Here is an 18,842-nt window from a genome sequence, read left to right as displayed (position 1 = left end):
CAAGGAGTACAAATTGATCCCCACTACCAAATGAGCTCAATTTACATATTTGTTTCTGTTCTGCTTGTTTGCTTGGTTTACCTTTTAGATTTAATTGGTAATAATTGTGAATGTATTGCCATTTTAACATTCATAGTTTTGATCTTTCCTAAAATGCCCCTTTAACAGTCCATATTATGATGGCTAAGTGATGATGAATCCTTTAGCTTTACCTTGTCTGGGAAGCAATTTATCTGCCCTTCAATTCTAAATGATAGCTTTTCTGGATAGAGTAATCTAGGTAGTAGATTGTTTTTCATCATGTTGAATACTTCTTCCCAGTCCCTTCTAGCCTACAAAGTTTCTTTTGAGAAATCAACTAACAATCTTAGGGGAACTGCTTTGTAGGTAACTATCTGTTTTTCTCTTGCTGCTTTTAAGATTCTCTTTATCTTTAACCTTTGGTGTTTCAATTATGATGTGTCTTGGTGTGGTCCTCTTTGGGTCCATCTTGTTTGGGATTCTCTATGCTTCCTGGACTTATATGTATATTTCCTTCACCAAATTAGGGAAGTTTCCTTCATTACTTTTTCAAATAAGTTTTCAATTTCTTGCTTTCTCTTCTCCTTCTGGCACCCCTATGATTCGAATATTGGTACATTTGAAGTTGTCCCAGAGGTTCTTCAGCCTATCCTTATTATTTTTTTTTATTCTTTTTCTTACTGTTCTGAATGTTTTTTTCTTCCTTATGTTCCAAATCATTGATCTGACTCCCAGCTTCGTCCATTCTACTGTTTTTTCCCTGTAAATTTTTCTTTATTTCACTTAATGTGACCTTCATTTCTGTCTGGGTCTTTTTCATGCTGTTGAAGTACCCAGAAAGTTCCTCAAGCATTCTGAAAACCAGTGTTTTGAACTCTGCATCTGACAGATTACTCATCTCCATTTTGTTTACTTTTTTTTTCTGGAATTTTATTCTGTTCTTTCATTTTGGCCATGTTTCTTTGTCTTCTCATTTTGGTAGCCTCCCTGTGTTTGTTTCTGTGTACTAGGTTGAGCTGCTTTGACTGTCTTAGTAACACGGCCTATTGTAGAAAAGCGCACCAGTAAGTTCAATGGGGCAGAGCCTTAGGTAATTGCCAGGGCAGGGCAACCCATATGAACCTGGCTGACAGAGTTTCTGATACGGTGTCACCACTCTGTGCCTCTGTGTAAGGGAGGATTCAGTAAGAGGCTAATGCCATTGCCTGGCCTCTAGAGTTCTGTCTGGGAGGAAGCTGTACCCCAGCACTCACCCTGATGCTAAATACTTCAGTTTCTCTCCATATGCCACTGATGCCCTTCCAGCTGCTGTCCCAGTGCTGGAGCTGAGAAGGAGTGGGTCTGAGTAAGTGCTAAGTCCATTGCGGGCCCTTTAAGAGGAGACTCCTGAGAATCCCACAGTTTCTTCCATCACCCCAACCCCTCCTGGTTTTTATAGCCATAAGTTATGAGGACTTACCTTCCTGACACTGGAATCCTGGGCTGGATGGTCTGCTGTGGGTTGGAATCCCTTGCTCCCACGGTATCCCTCGTGATTTTTAGCTACCACCCATTCTATGTCTCCACATCTCCAGCCCTCCTACCCATCTGGATGAATGTTGACTTCTTTAATTCACTGGTTGTTAAACTTCCATACAGCTCAATTTTCTGATAATTCTGGGTGAGAGTTGTTTTATAAATTAGTTGTAATTTTTGCTGTGGCTGTGCAAGGAGGTGAGCCATGTTTACCTACACCTCCATCTTGACTGGAAGTCCCTGATTCCATTTATTTTTTAGTTCTAGAAAATTTATACTACTCTAAAGCAGATCAGAGGTTGCCTAGAGATAAGGATAGGAAAGAAAGATTAAAAAGGGACAGAAGGAAACTTCTGAAGTAATGATATCTTTTTTTGTGGTGATGGTTTTTGGGTATACACATATATCAAAACTATTCATATTGTATACTTTAAACACGAACAGTTTATATGTCAATTCTATTTTAATAAAGCTGTTTTTAAAAAGTATGGTGTCCATGGAAGAGTAAACATTCAAGCATGGCTGGAGTGGCAAGTAGGAGAGAGTAACAAAAAAAGCCATTTGCACAACCAAACATATATTTTTAATGACTATACAACAATATCCATTTTCCCCTTCTTAGAGTACTTCCAATTTTTTATTAAGTAAACAGCATGTCATCATCATGTACAAAGCTCTAAATAAATTACTGTTTTAGAATATATTCTCAGAAGTAGTAAAAAAGTATGAATATTTTAAGTAAGGCAGACAGACTTTTAAAGAAACAGCTTCATGTACTATTTATTATTTTTAAAGAAACAGAAAAAGGAGATAAAAATAAAATTTTTAGTGGGTTGGGACACTGGGGTGGAATTTCCTTAGACACTTGACCAAAATCATAAAAACTAACCCAATTCCGAACCTTAAGTCATATAATCATGCCCCAGGTGTACACATGTGCCTTCTTCAAAGAATTTTTATTCAGAATGAGAAAATGTTTCTATTCACATTCCCTTTCTCCATTTCTCATTTCTCTCTCCCTTCTTCCTCTTGCTCCTTCCTCCTTCCTCCTCACCACCATTCTAGGACTACCCTCTACAAATCAAGCAAGCCGGACCCAGTTATTGATACCATAATTCAAAATGAACAAAACTCCTCTATTACAGAATATTCGGTTCTGAGTAGGAGACTTCAGAGCACACATAGGATGCTGATACTTACCTGGATCCTGTCGTCACAGTCCAGGCAGGAACCAGAGACCCTCCTTAGTAAGATACATGCTACCCTGGTGTCTACTTAATATAGAAGAATAATATGCAAAAATTCCGTTCTCAGCACATTTTGATTTGAAATACAACTGTATTAAAATAAAAACTACTATTGCCACAAACAAAATCCTACCAATGTAGGGAGACAATGCAGTGTCTCCTTACATTAGCAAAGCCGGTGGGGTACGAAAGACACATCCCAGGCAAATTCTTAGCAACTAAAGATGTGGCTGGAGAATATGGCAGGGTTTATGTTTGTAGTAGTCAGTTACAAAGTTATGTCTTCTCAGGTCTCCCTGACAAAATTAAAACCACCAAGGAAGGGAAAAGGAGGGAATGATGAAAGGAGTGTTGTTAACTAAGGATAGCTTTTGAGACACTTTTACCATGGCTCAAGTTCAGCCAATTAGCAAGGATTGTTAATGAATTCACACTAAAATCCTCATCACCTCTTGCTTTATAAGTTAACTTACAAAGTAACCAACAAACACATTTTCAAATTCATCTCACAGAGCAAAACCAGATACAGAGATAAAAGAACCAGAACAGTTAGGAGATGACAGGAAAAAGTGAGCAGCAACGGTGAAAAAAATTAAAGAAAGGCCTTTATAATTTAGGCACTAATACTTTAGAAAAAGGAAAAGTACAGTAGCAGGAATTTATGCACAATCCTACAGAAGGAAACGAGCTAACCAGGTTTTCCTGCCACGCAATAAGCTGCTTGCGTAAGAGAAGGGTGGGGAGGTGGGGTTAGCGAGTGCTTAGTGAGTCTATGCACGCCAATACCGGAAGGGCCTAGGTCACTGAAGGGTCAGAAATCCAATGTTTATTCATGCCAGAGAGCTGAAGGGGGCCTGGAGCTAAAAATATGTTTGGTGTTTTCTGCTCAGGTAACTAAGGATGAGAATCTGGGAAAAACTAGGCCCTGAGGGATTCCAAATTTGCCCGGAAATAATAGCCAGAAGAATAAATAAACCCTGGGCAAAATTTTTATAAGCCTAAAGGACTAAAGGAAAGATTTAAAAACCAAAAGAAAGCAACCAAGCAAAAATCCCTGATAAACAAACCAAAACAAAACAAGAGCAGAGAACTGCTTGGTTATGCAAGGCTCTTCTCCATTGCTGCCCACACTCCACGCCTCGATTTCCTGGTAAGAGGTAAGCTTTGGCCTTATTAAGAGTCAGCACAAGAGTTTTCTTCAGTGAAAAAAGGCTGCAGAGAGGTGTCCAAGAACTTGGCTCATTTATCCACTCAGTCATTTGTTCCACAGAAAGCCATTGCTTGTAGGGGGTTGAAATGCTATAATTATTGACTGTAAACAGGGAGTTGGGTGGTAGAGAGAGGAGGATGTCAGTTTTCCTAAAGTCAAACTTTGTATGTAGGGATACCTAATTGGACCTTCATCTCCTGGACTCAAAGAGAATGCTCCTTTTGCTTTCACAAAGCAGGACTGGCAGCAATTAATTGCCAGTGGCTGAAATGCTTGTACTGCAAATGTTCCAGTACCCAATCAAGACGCCTTCGCGATCCTCCTGCTAGCAATTCAGAGATTTGTGGCATAGAGCAGATGCAGTAATTAAACTAAGCAGTAGCAGCTTCTCCTTCTTTCAGCTGAGAAAAGGGAATAAATTGGTGATATTCCTTTCCACTTTTGGATTTGCAAAAGCTCTACAATACCTTCTCTTACATACAATATATGTACATTTCCCAAAGAATGAAAAATGCTACTCACGACACTAGCCCTTTGCAACTCTGCAGGCATTTCAGGCAAGAAAAGAGCAATTTATGATACACTTTTTTTCCCACTTTCAATACAGATTTGCTTGACCTACCTTAGTGAAAACAGTAGAAACTAGAAACTAGTGCTGCTAGCCAGCCATCCTTAATTATAAGGAAACGATCTGCCATGTATATATTTCTCTTCTTTTCCCTAGTGGATTAAGCAGAAGTTTGAACTCCAAGTCCTCTCCTAAAAGAAATGCCTACCAGTTAACCATTCTGAATGTACAAAGTGATCTACCACCCTTCGAAAGCCATCCATGGCTTTCTTAAGCACAGCATACAAAGTCGAATACAAATTGCCTGGATCTTCACTTTGCACTTCACTTTGCACCATTTTTGAGCAATGCTTGCAGCTCTCAACGTGTAATGCCAACTATATAATGCCTCTGTGCACAAAGGCCCACTCCCATTCTTGGAGTTTATACTTCAAGTTCAATACCCTTCCCTCCCACCAACATCCACCCTTTCTCCATGTCAGATCACAAAATTTGAGATCAGTGAACAAGAAGAAAAAGAACTCCCTGGCCAACACAGGATCTTCCTTCCAGCATACACCTGAAGTCTATGAGGCCTGAGTTTGCATTTTCACCATCTTCCAGGAGATTGTCAGGCCTAAATCTGCCGTGTTCTTCATTTTACTGATCTATTTCTAATTTTATTTATCATAATTATCCTCTAGTGTGCTGACTGTGCCATCTCTCCCAAATCTGTGTTCAGGGACTTCATGTTGGTAGCTTGAAATTGGTTATAGCAATAATATTTACACTATGAAATTGGCTAAGTCTACAATTCAGGGCCTGTTTTTGTTTTCTAGGGGAAAAAAAAACAGTTGTTAAACATGTACCACACTAAACTGTTATCCCTATAATCATCTATGCTTCCTCTCCTGTGAGACCCAACCTCCTTTTCTTTGAACTGAATTGCCTTGTTATTTCACTCCATGATAAAAAAAGTCGCTTATATGCTCAGTCATTTCATGTTTTGTTCCCTATACCTCCTGCAGGACAGGCTACATAATTTGCAGGATCTAGTGCAAAATGAAAATGTAGGATCACTTGTTCAAAAATTATGAAGAATTTCAGGACAGTGGAGCTGATTCATTGTAAAAGAATTTCAGGACAATAACAGTAAAGCATGAAACCAAAAACAGGGCCTTTCTAAGCGTGGAGACTTGTGCAAACACACAGGTCACTGGCCCATAAACTGGTCCCTGACCACTTATTCTAGGATTGAAGGTGGGATGCTATTTTATCTGCCTCCCTTCTCAATGCTCTTTGCAAACAATTACTCTTCTATCTTCATTGTAAAAACCTCACCTCCTTGGCCATCTTGTTGTACTACAGCTTCAACTCTCATCATAGCCGTCATCTCCCAACTTACTAGTTACTCCTCCTACTATACTCATGGCTTGGACATCTGGCTCTCAAAATTCCTCTTCGCCCCAAGTCCTTGCCTAGTTAAGAGAACAGACTCTGGACAGAATCAGACTGCCTGGGTTCCAGTCTTGATACAAACATGTACTAGCTATGTTACCTTGGCCATGCTCCTTAACCTTTCTTTTCCTGAGCTTCCTCATTTATAAAATACAGATGATAACAGCACTTCACAGTATTTGTTATGTGGATTAAAAAGAGTTAATACATGCAAAAGGTTCAGAATGGTACCTGGCACATAGCAAGTGCTCACTCTGTAAACATTAGCTATTGCTGCTATTATCACCGCCACTGTTAAAGTGTATCTCAATGTCTACACAGATAACTCATTTAACATGTCCTCTGAGCTCCTGTTGTTGACAAATGTCTTCTCCACTCTACCTCAGCAACTCTCTTCCACAGCTACGCCCTAGATCCTGTGATCACCAGAACTTCTTCACCTCCAAAAACTTAATTTCGAATATCCCCATTACCTCCTATCCTTCCAGGACTCACATTTGCCTGTGCTGTGTCCTATAAGTCTGCTTCCTATCAGCAAAAACTCTGAATATCAAATTTCCTCTATCATATCTCTGTTGGCCCCTCCTATCTGTACCTAATTTCCTATCTTCTTACACTCTCTCTTTCAACCAGTGTCGTCATACATTGACAACAACCTCAATTTCCATGCCCCTATTTCCCTTTATACAAGATTGGCAAAGTTTTAATCTTGGATGAATCAAACTATCAGCCTTTTCTTGACAGGGCTGCTGAGAGCTTCAAAGAGGAAAATCACACAACTCTGAAGCTAGTACCACTCATGTAAATTCATGGTCTCCACCGTTAGTGCTGCCTAGAATTCTTCTATTTCTTTACCTAGTCTGCCCTCTCCTATCTTTCTCAATGGCTATTTCAGACCTTTATCACTCTCTCTAAACCTCTGATTTTCCTGCCTCTGCATACCTATCCCCACTTCAGCTACCTTTGCTTCTGTTCTTGGTAACTCAGACATGAAGATACATATTTCTACCCCACTTCAGGAAAACAACAACAACAACAGGACAATAACAGAACTACCACAATGTCCTCTACCAAACCTCAAAACCACTATAGCTATACTTATATCCACCCATTCTTCCTTCCTATCACAATGAAGGAGATGTCTTTTCTCTTGCTTAAAGCTAATCCTGTGCTCCATTTGTGGATTCTAGTGCACCTACCCTAGAAAGCAATGGTTCTCGAAATATGGCTCCCAGACCAGTAGCATTATTATTCTCCAGGAACCTGTTACAAATGCAAATTCTCAGGCCCTGTGCTAGACCTACTATATCACAAATACTTGAGTTGGGGCCCAGAAATGTTTTAACAAGGTGTCCAGGTGATTCTGGTGCATGCTAATGATTGAGAACCACAGCTCTGAAGGGTTTGCTGTTTACCCCTTTCCTGTATCTTCAACCTCCGTCTTTAATGCAATGGTTTCCTTGCCTGAAGAGCATCCTATTTGACTGCTCCATGTATACTCTTGCCCTTCTCCAGTCCATTCACCACACAGCAGCATATCTAAATCACGTCATTCTCTGCTTAAATAAAAACCAATATTTTAAGAAGGCCTCAAGGCTCTGCACATCCCTCAAACATCTCTTCTTTCGCCACTAGCTCTCTTGCTTGGCTAGAGCAAATCTCTCTCAACTTCATTTTTTTTTCAACTTCATGATATTGCCACCTGACAAACTTTGAAATTATTATCCCCTCTAACTGAAACACTCTTGGCCTGTTTCTTTCCCTAACTCCTACTTCTATTTCAAGTCTCAGATTAAACTTTCTGTCCTTAGCAGCCTAGCCTTACCCCTGAGTTTTGATTAGGTTCCTACTAGAATCCTGCACTTACCCTCTCACAACCTGCAACAAACTTATAATTATTTAATTATTATAAGTGTAATGTCTGTTTTCCTTGCCAGAGTATAAGCTCTATTAGGGAAGAAATCATGTTTATCTTATTTATTATAATATTCCTAGTGCCTAACTTAGTATAGTACCTTGTACTAATAAATGTGCAATCAATATTTGCTGACTAAGTCTTTGCATACCCTGTGCCTGTGTCCAGATGTTTTTTGCTACCTTTAATCCCTTAGTGAAATCCTACTTATCCTTTGAGAAACAAGTTAAACATCTCTGTAAAATCTTCCTGCACACAAGTGGATCACTTCCTCTGTGTGATCCTGTTGTGATGTGTACATAACTCTACTAATGCAATAATTATACACTACTGTAAATATCTATCTTCATATCTCAGCCTCCACTAGACTGTAAATAAACTCCCAGGGCACAGATCATGCCTTGTCTACTTACATTGTCTCTAGTGCTTAGAAAAGTACCTGACATTGATGATCAGTATCTATAAATGTTTATGGGCATGTTAAATGTAAGACTATACCTCTAATATTGCACTGAAGGGTTTTTTCTTAACATTAAACCTGGGTTCCAATTTTAGGTTTGCTATTTCCAAGCTGCATGATCAAACTGTCTAACCTCTTTAGGCCTCCATTTCCTCACTAGTAAAACAGGGTTAACAACACCTACTTGGAAATATTGCTATGAAAATTAAACAAAATGACACAGTGAAATGATTAGCACACACAGTGCCTGGCATGCAGTACTGCCTCCCCACTCTGGCTTCAACTTGATAGAGACAACCAGGACAAAACAAATACAAAAATAAGTCAGAGCAATCAAGGGAGAGTGAGCACAGGGTGAGTCATTCCTTTTAATCATTTGCTCAGGAAGAATAACAATGAAGAAAAATAAGCAGAATAAACTCGCCTGGTGGCATCTCCCTTGGCATACAAAGCTTGGTAAGAAATCACCCTAGAGACAGACCTCTTGGCTAATGGCCACATCTGACTCCCTAGCCCAGCAGGTGAGGTATTAATTTGTGGTACCAACCATGGTTACTTCGGACTGGAATAGAAGCTACCTCATAAGGAATGTGTTTACAGGAGGAGATGGGGGAGGGGGAGAGGAGAACTTGACTGCAACCACGTCAGTCAAGCGTCTTGCGATCTGGCAGAAATCACTGTTGAATCGCTGGTGGAGACTAACTTACCCACAATGGTACTTACCTACAGACAGGAACCAGCTTTGACTAGAAAATGAGCAGCTTTCTGCTTTTACCCAATAACGGTCAGACTCGCATGGAGTGAACATCACTAAGGTCAAATTACACTGGTTCATCTGGGAAGCCCCATGAAGATGACAGCAAGCGGCTCTAGACACACACGCCTCAGCCTAGGAGCGCTGCCCGCAAGCACCAGCTCCATTGCCTAGGTGCGCCAAATGTAAAAGCAGATTCAAGGGATTCTCTGCTCCTTACTCATAACATGCTTACCTCTTCAGAGCCACTGGTATTCGGATGGCCTAGTTCCTTGGAGTCATTCACTTCAGAATGCTGTGTCACTGCAGGTGTAACTTTAACTTCATCAGGAGACTCTCTCTTCTGAAGCTTCCTGATTAAGCTCTGCTGGTTACTGGAAGACACAGTGGGTCTGAGCGGAGCACTGAGAGGGCTCTGCCTCCCCTCAGACGCTCTGTTCCAACCTAGCCCCAGCATATGAGGCGCATCATCTTCAGGTGTAAAGCCTAAATCATCGGCTGTTGGGAGTTTTTTAAGAAACACCAGCATGGAATTAGAAGAGTCTGTCCTAAAAGCCTGGCAGCTCTGGGGCCTGCTGCAGTCAGCCTGAATGCACACCCCTTCTAACCACCAAAGGGCATGGCAGGCAGAGTCCTGGCAGCAGGCATCCCAACAAGACTGGAGAGAAGGGGTTCCTTCGAGAAGCCGGAGGTGATTTTCTCCCCCAGATCTCAGGCCAACTCCAAATTGGGTCTTCACCTGCTCGCACCTGCTCTCACTGGCATCTAAAAACAAAGAATGAAAATATTTTAAGATGAAATAAAAACAGAGACTACTGTTCTGTAAGGAACCCTGAACACCAGCATGTGGGGCTATTTTGAAGACTGACTTTAAAGAGGGTGGGAAAGCTATCTAGTAAGAGGAACAGAAGAAGCAAAAGAGTGTTTTTAGCTCAAGATATTTTAGCTTGTAGAGTATTGCTCCACCTTCATGGCTGGTTCCCCTCTCAGCAAGTCCGTTCCATGTAGACCTCTTGCACAGAACTCTAACCAGTTCATGAAACGGGGGGAAAAAGCCACAATCAAAAGAGCTATTCTGGTGGCAGGACAGAGAGGAAAGTGGGGTACAGTCACCTCTAAAGCATTTCTCAGGAACAGTGTGAGGACTATGGGACCAAGAGCAGATAGCTGAACAAGCTTGAGTATTTCCCACACTGAACTGGCAGCAACACAGACAAAATGCTTGATCTTCTTTAATTTTTTTTTTAATTTTATTCATTTATCTTTAGAGGGGAAGGGAAGGAGAGAGGAAGAGAAACATCAATGTATGGTTGCTTCTTGCGCATCCCCTGCTGGGAACTGGCCCCTGCAGGGAACTGGCCTGCAACCCAGGAATGTGCCCTGACTGGGAATCGAACCGTGATTGTCTCGCAAAATGCTTGATCTTTAGCAGGTTACAGGTTCATCACATTCTAATCAGATGTTTGACAGTCGGGTGGTTTTATATATCATGGTGTCAGCCAGACCAGTAGTCAAGCTTAGCAAAAATTTTAATTATGAGAGGGATTCTGCTAGACCATCTTAATGACAAGCCACGTCTTAACAGGGAAAACAGTGACCTACTGTGATTAACCTAGATAACATGGTTCAAAATTCTGGCTAATGTTGCTTATGGAGAAACTTTTGTCGAATTACTGCAGGCATGGCATTGACTTTCACTTCTGTATTCTTAGATGCAGTCAAGTCAAAGCAAGCTCCAAATGAAAGCTGTTACACAGAGTTCATTTTAAGGTCTTAGTTATACAGATGTTTGTAACCAACTACGTCAGGATTATGTGGGGCCAGAACCAGGGTGAGGCAGAAGAGGTGCCTCAGGCACAGCATTTAAAGAGGTGCTCACTCTCGGAGTCAGGCCTGGTTACCCAACCCTTGAGAATGAGTGTCTCCTTAAATTTTGGGCCATATGTGCCTCTTTCTTCACCCTAGCCCTGGCCCTGCAGTTATGACATAAAGTATATTTTAGAATTTCATATAGAAAAGATGCAGAAGAATCAAACTATTAAAGAGATGGATAGTCATGCCGGCATGTACGCATAACTGAAAAAGGGCTACAACTAGCTAAAGCCTCAAGCTGATAATCATCCAAAGCCAACCTGACTCCCGTGAAATACCTACTTAAATGTCCGACGGACTAAATGTGGACACAAATCAACTGAGAAATAAGAGAAAAATAAAGGCAGGCTTCTGGGTCACAGAGCTGAGTGAGAAACTTTAAAAGTTTCTTGAAAAGACCACGCCGGCCTGCCATCGGTCTTTAAAAGAAAACAGAGGCACTGGCACCAACTTAACACCAGGCAAGGCAATTGGGGAGGCCATAAAAAACAGAACTTCCTTAAGAAAAAATGAAGAAATAGCAACTAGGAAAAAAATGAAGCTACCAAGAGCTACAGAAATACCCTTCATTTCCTCATCCATCTTCCCACACAGCACCCAGTGATATGAATCTTGGTAACAGCTGAGCGTACAGACTTTGTTGAAATCAATAAATTGTTCAGTAACTACTGTGTTACTTTTATATCAACTTTCCATCACTCTACTCAGAAAAATTCTCTCATATTTAACAGTGAAGATGTCAGCCCCAAAGCAAAATACTTCTGAAGAGGTCCACATAAATAAAAATAACTTGCACTTTTCTGTAAGCCACTATTATATTTTATTTTTTTAAATGTACTGTGACCTCGACTTCTACCCCTAAGGGAGAAAACGCCAGAATACTTGACCTCCCACTATGAGCAGCCAGGAAACCAGACCAAATACATGAGACAACTGTTTCTAGACACTGAAACACAGGTAGTCCAGGCCTGTGATCTCAAAGCAAAAGCACACAAACATGGGGTGCCCTATGACCACCTCGGTGCTCCATACGGAAGCGAGCTCCAAACCCTGGCACTGGGAAGGAGATCCCACGCCAACCAGAGAGGTCCTGCTGAGGAAAGAGAGTGCAGGGTGCCTGTGTTGGTTAGCATTTTGGAGCAAACTACCACAAAGGAGAAAGATTTTCAGAGAAAGAACTCCAGATATCTAGGTAATGGTCCCCTTCAGTCTTTGACTGAATACCAACTTATACCAAGTATAGGCTGAAAGGACATGACAGAAATTAGAAAATATTTTGAACCAAATGAAAAATAAAACCAAACACATCAAAATTTATGGGATTCACGTAAAGCAATGTTTAGAGGGACATCTACAGGTTTAAATGCTTATTTTAGAAAAGAAGTCTAAAGTCAATAATCGAGAGAGACATACAGGGAGAATGCCACATGATGACAGGGCAGAGATGGGGTGAATCAGCTGCAAGCTATGGGATGCCAAGGATTGACAGTGACCATGAGAAGTTAGGAAGAGTCAAGGAAGCATTCTACCTAGAGCTGCAGAAGACCAACCCTGCCAACACCTTGACTTTGGACTTCCAGCCTCCAGAACTACTACTGGCTTGTGCAAGATTCTCTGTCCCTAGCTGGGAGAATAGTTCAGGAGACAGATTGCTCCAAGACTCCCAAGAGCCTAGATTTCCAGGGCCCAGGGGCATTTGAGGACGTGGCTATGTCTTTTACTCAGATTGGGTAGAACTGGCTGGATGCTATTCAGGGGCCATGTGTAGGGATGTGATGGTAGAAAACTATAGGAATCTGGTGTCTATGAGGATTCTCCCTTCCAAACCAAAATTAATTGCCCAACCGGAGCAAAGGGCGCAGCCCTGGGTGAAGGTATAAGAAGTTCTACCAGGTACCTGTGCAGTCCAGGAGTACTGGTTTGAAACAAAGACAGCCCCAAAGCAAAATAATTCTGAAGGATCTGCTCTGGAAGAGCGAACAAAACCTGTCATGTGCGATACTGGTCTGGATTGGAAGGACTGACGATTTTTCCACAGAGAAAAATCACTATAATGTGGGCAAGTCTTCGAATCGAATTCCTCCTTTATTAGTCATGAGAGAAATACTGGGGAGAAGTATCATAAATGTAAAGGATGTGGGACAGCCTACATGAGAAGCTCATTTCTTTTAAATCATAAAAGCCACACAACCAAGCGATCTTATAGATCTATAGAATGCGGGAACTTCCTCAAGAGCACTCAACAATTACTAATCACCACAGAATTCACTCTACAGAGAAGCCCTATTCAATGAATGGACAAAAGCTTTCAGAAAAAAACTGTATCCTTTTAAGTCATCAGACAACTCACACCAGTCAGAAACTCTACAGATGTAAAGACAGTGGGAAAGCCTTTGCTCGAAGGCAGACCTTAATCATTATAAGAGAATACATAGTGCAGAAAAGCATTTTTCTTAATTGTTTTAAAGATTTTGTTAATTTTTTTAGAGAGAGGAAGGGAGGGAGAAAGAGAGAGAAACATCAATTGGTTGCCTCTCGAATGCCCTCAGATGGGGCCCTAGCCTGCAACCCAGGTGTGTGCCCTGACTATGTATGAATCAATCCCACGACATTTAGTTTGCAGGATGACACCTAACTCACTGAACCACACCAGTCAGGGAGTCAGGGCAGAAAAGCATTTTAAGTGTATGAATTTGGAAAAGCTTCCAGGGATAATTGAACTGTGTTAGAATATCAAAAAATCTATGATAGTACAATGAATGTGGAAAAGACTTAAGGAGGAACCCAACTCTTTTTTTTTCCCTTTTCAATTTTAAGATAGCATGGGTTTAATCAGTCTTTTAGTGTGGAATTACCTTGAAAGTTTGTGTGTGCTTTTTTTAAAAAACTGAATATAATGGCCTCCAGTGGCACTGGGAATGTAAGAAAAAGCTCTTATAAATTTTGAGAAATGGACTAAGGGTGTAGCACTAAGATACTGCAGCTCAGATCTCAAGATTCTGGTACAGACAATCCTGGGGGGAAAGGTGTGTTTAATGAGACACAAGTACAAAGAGGCAGGACTCTGTAAACCCAAGGGTCATCAGTTCGATTCCCAGCCAGGGCCAGGCCCCCATTGGGGGTACATGTGAGAGGCAAGCACACACTGATGTTTTTCTCCCTCTCCTTCTCCATCCCTTCCCCTCTCTCTAAAATAAATATTCAAATCTTTTTAAAAAGAGAGAAAAGAAAGAGGCAGGATTGATTCAAAAATACCAAAACCCCCACATCCTAAAGGATATAGGTGAGCAGGTGGACGGGGTTGGAGGCAGGCAGGAGCTCTTTCATCAGATCCCTTAGGAAGAGCTCAACTCTCAATAACATTGAAGAATGCAGAGAGGAGACAAACCCTACCACTGCAGTAAATGAAGAAAATCTTTCAGGTATACATTCTTTGCTGGGCATTAGAAAACTCATAGTGGCCCTGGCTGGCGTAGCTCAGTGGATTGAGCACGGGCCTGCGAACCACATGATCGCGGTTCGATTCCCAGTCAGGGCACATGCCTGGATTGCAGCCAGTTCCCAGCAGGGGGCTCATGAGAGGCAACCATACATTGATATTTCTCTCCTTCTCTCCTTCCCTTCCCTCTAATGATAAATAAATAAAATTTAAAAAAAAAAGAAAAAAGAAAACTCATAGTGGAAATGAACTCTATTAGGACCATGGGGAAGCCTTTATGAAGAGCTGAATTCTTATTGGACATTGGAGAATTCATACTAGACAAAAACCCCATCACTTTAAGAAATGTGGGAAAGCCTTCAGGTACAGCTCAAGACTTGCTGAACATCAGAGAATCCAAACTAGAGGAAAATCTTATGAATGTAACTGATGTGGGAAGATGTTTTCCTAAAGTTTGGCTCTTAAACAACATAAGAAATTCATAACAAAGGAAGGGCTATTCATTGAAGTTAGTGTGGTAAAATATAGAGAAGTAGTTTATTCTTTCTGGGCATCAAAGAGGAGACATTAAATAAATTACATGTTTATCATGTAATTGATAAACCTTGGAGAATGTCTCACTCTTGAAGATTTCATTGTAGTATAATTTGTACTGGTAAAAATTTGAAGAATATCAATGTCTATCAATATAGAAATAGTTACTACAGAATAGTATGTACTATTAAAAACATGTTGTGTTCTATATACAGGGTGAGGCAAAAGTAGGTATACAGTTGTGAATACACAAAACATAGTTTATTCTTGTACTGTTATTTGTTAATCATTGTATTATTTTCCATATGAACAACTGTAAACCTACTTTTGCCCTACCCTGTATAGCCATAGAAACATCCCCACAATGCCTTATTAAATTAAAAGAGTAAGTTGCAGAAAAGCTATATATCATGATCTTATGTGTTTATACATATATATTATATGCATTCAAAAGATCTGGAAAAATCAAAACCAAATTTTAACAGCAAAATTTTAAAAAATCAATAATCTATGCTTTCGTCATAAAAGCTATAAGAATAAATTATAGCCAAAATAAGTAGAGAAAGGAAAAGACAGAGATTAACATAACCAATAAGCAAACAAAGAATATACAAAATTGAAGAAACAAAAATCTGGTTGTTGGAAAGATCAGCGAAATTGATAAAGCCCTAGACAGACTGATGACAGAATAAAAGAGAGTAGTCATAAATTAACAGTATCAGGAATGAAAGAAGGATATCACTACTGATTCTGTAAACCAGGGGCAGCAAACGATGGTTCATCTGTAATTGTCTATATGCTGCCTATTATTGTAAATAAAATTTTATTGAAACATTGTCACACTGATTTATTTATGCATTGTTTATGCCTGCTTTTGCTCTAAGATTGCAGAGTTAAGTAGCTGTAACTGAGTTATCTGAAGACTGGCAAAACATAAAATATTTACTATCTGGCCCTTTAAGAAAGTTTGCCAATCCCTGGTCTAAGAGAATGTACTTTTTAAAAAATTATTTATTAATTTATTTATCTTTAGAGGGGAAGGGAAGGAGAAAAGGAGAGAAAGATCAATGTATGGTTGCCTCTCGTGAGTCCCCTGCTGGGAACTGGCCCGCAACCCAGGCATGTGTCCTGACTGGGAATCGAACCGCGATCATGTGGTTCACAGGCCTGCACTCAATCCACTGAGCTACACCAGCCAGGGCGAGAATGTACTTTTAAGATTTCATTTATTTATTTTTAGAGAGATGGGGAGGGAGAAAGAGAGGGAGAGAAACATCAATGTGTGGTTGCCTCTAGCACAGCCCCTACTGGGGACCTGACCTGACCTGACCTGACCTGGCCCACAACCCAGGCATGTGCCGGGACTAGAAATCGAACCACAGACCTTTTGGTTTGCAGCCCAGCACTCAATCCATTGAGCCACACCAGCTAGGGCTATTTTGATTTCTATAGAGATGCAAATTATTTCTTTCTGGTATAAAAGAGAACCTCTGAGGTTTAATTAATAAGGCACCCTCATTTCCCACCTAGATATTATCCTTATCTCCTTATTCATTCATCCATTCAACAAACATTACTGAGCATCTGTTTCATGCTAAACATTGCTTTGATGGAGCTCATAACTTGGAAGAGGAAGACAGAGATTAAATAGGCATAATAATAAATGTAGGATTGCAAACTAATCTAAGTGCTCTGAAGGAAAAAATTTGGCCTTTATAGAATAAAGGCAGCTAAATTTGGAATTTATTGAACAGATATATTATATTATCATGCATAATATCAAAAATAGTCACTGTATGTTATTTGAGACAAAATAAATATTGGGAGTAACTTATACATCTATCACTAGAGAACTGGTTAAATAAATTAAGGAAGACCCATGCAGTTATTAGAATAAGACCATTCTGTACCATTCTGATATGGAATGATATCCAGGATACACTATGTTGAAAAAGAAAGGCACAGCACAGTGTGCATAATGTGCTACAATTTGTGTTGGGGAAAAAAGGATTAAAGTGTTTATGTATATTATGCATAGACTATTTTTGGAAGAATATTCAAGAGATTGACATGGCCAGCCTTAGGAGGGGAAACTAGGAAGCTGGGAGACTAAAGAGACTCGTTTGTGCACTAAGAATCTTTTTATATCTCTGAATTTGTATAATGTACAATGTATTATGTTTTGAAACATAAATTTAAAAAATTTTAATAAACAAGACTTTTTTATGGCTTCCCAGGACTCTTAGAATAAACACCAAGAGCCTTAACCTAAAGAGATCCCATATGATCTGGACCCAGCCTACTTTTCTGGCCCCATCTTGTATGATGCTCTCCCTCCTTCACTAAATTCCAACCCACCAGTCAGTCCTCTTTCATTCCTTAATTGGACCATGCTCCCTCCCCTAATGAGGCTCTGCACATGCTGTCCCCTCTGCGTGGAACTCTTTTTGCCTCCCTTCTTTACCCAATTAACTCCTCAGTATGAGGTCTCGGTTCAGCCATTACTTCCTCAAAGAAACCTCCATGCTAAGTTAGGTCTCGCTCCTATATTCTCTGTGGGCCCTGTTGCCCCTTTCCTTCAAAGCAAGTATAATACATAAAAGTTACATTTCTTTGTATAATCATTTGCTCAGTCTTTTCCCTGCTCACAACACTGTAAGCTCCAGAATGACAGGACAATGTCTGTTTGTTTGTTTGTTTTGATTTTCACCCCTGTGTCTCTGATACCCGTGTTAAGGCTTGACGCATTACACTGTAGGTGCTCAAAAAATCTTTCTGAATGAAGGTACAAATAAATGCATCTATGCATATGCATGAAGTATTAAAAGAATAAACAGATATTCTCATTTTATTCTTGCAGCTGTCTCACAGTTCGGAGACCAGGACACCAAAATGAGTGCAAAAAAAGTCTTCTAAAGAACAGAAGAGCATTGTTGACTTTTCAAAAATCATCACACGAGGATATTTTTTAATAGATCACAGAGAGAGGGCAAGGGGGAGAGGGAGAGGGGCAGAGAGAAACTAGTATGAGAAACATCGGTTGGCCACACTGACCTCCTCTCCGCCACCGCCCCCTTGCCCGGTACATGCCAGATCAAACCTGCAACCTAGGTACGTGCCCCGACCAAGACTCGATCCACAACCTTTTGGTGTACAGGACAATGCTCTAATCAACTGAGCTCCCTGGCAAGGGCAAGAGCGTTTTTGAAAAATACATAGCCAGAAAAGGTGATCCAAACCAGTTGTTGAAAGAAAGCTATTGCTAATGATTCAAAATTAGTTTCCCAGTTTACTGAAAGGTCTAAGCATCCTAGAGGACCTGTTTCAAGAACTGGACAAGAATGAAGACTGAGGAGTTAGTTTAGAAGAATTCCAGAGGTTACTGAAAAAAAAATACCCCAGTGAGAGAAAAAACAAAATGATATACTTTTGTTCATCAAGAGAAGAATATCTGGGAAGTGGCCATATTCTACATGGAGATGGAGTCCCCAGTGTCTGTTTAATTCCTTCCTATTATAACGTTCTAGCAGTGATACCCTGTTATTGCTAATAAAGACATTCTCAGACATGCAACAACAATGCCAAAGAATGAACAGTCAGGAAACCAGGCAGCCACGTATCACCCAGGTCAGTCATACTGAAGACATCCTGACTGATGACAAGACGGAGAAACGAGGCCCAGCTGCCATCATAAACAAGGAGGGTGAATGACAGTTGGTAGATGAGTAATGATTAGTGGTACAAACCTCAAAGAGCAGGAGTTTTTACATGAAAGTGGAGGAGTAATGTTCAAGAAGTGACAGTGAGGAGTAATAAGGACATCACATCCACCTCCAAACTCATACATACATGGAATGAGCAACTGCTGCC

General features: G+C 40.5%; 1 protein-coding gene across 5 annotated transcripts in view; it reads right to left on the bottom strand.

The window, feature by feature from the left end:
* Positions 1-18,842, bottom strand: part of KIAA0319L (KIAA0319 like) — a 98,036-nt gene that overhangs the window by 52,602 nt on the left and 26,592 nt on the right. For all 5 annotated transcript variants that reach the window (XM_037061450.1, XM_037061451.1, XM_037061453.1 and 2 more), the window contains exon 3: positions 9,363-9,892. In XM_037061450.1, the coding sequence (XP_036917345.1) occupies positions 9,363-9,892 (530 nt within the window). The remainder of the gene's footprint in view (positions 1-9,362; positions 9,893-18,842) is intronic.

This window comes from Sturnira hondurensis, unplaced genomic scaffold, assembly GCF_014824575.4.
Source record: "Sturnira hondurensis isolate 20B ecotype Veracruz unplaced genomic scaffold, ASM1482457v3 Scaffold0013381, whole genome shotgun sequence".
NCBI lineage: Eukaryota > Metazoa > Chordata > Mammalia > Chiroptera > Phyllostomidae > Sturnira > Sturnira hondurensis.
The sequence above is the reverse complement of the archived record's forward strand: the minus strand, read 5'-3'. Positions and strand labels throughout refer to the sequence as shown.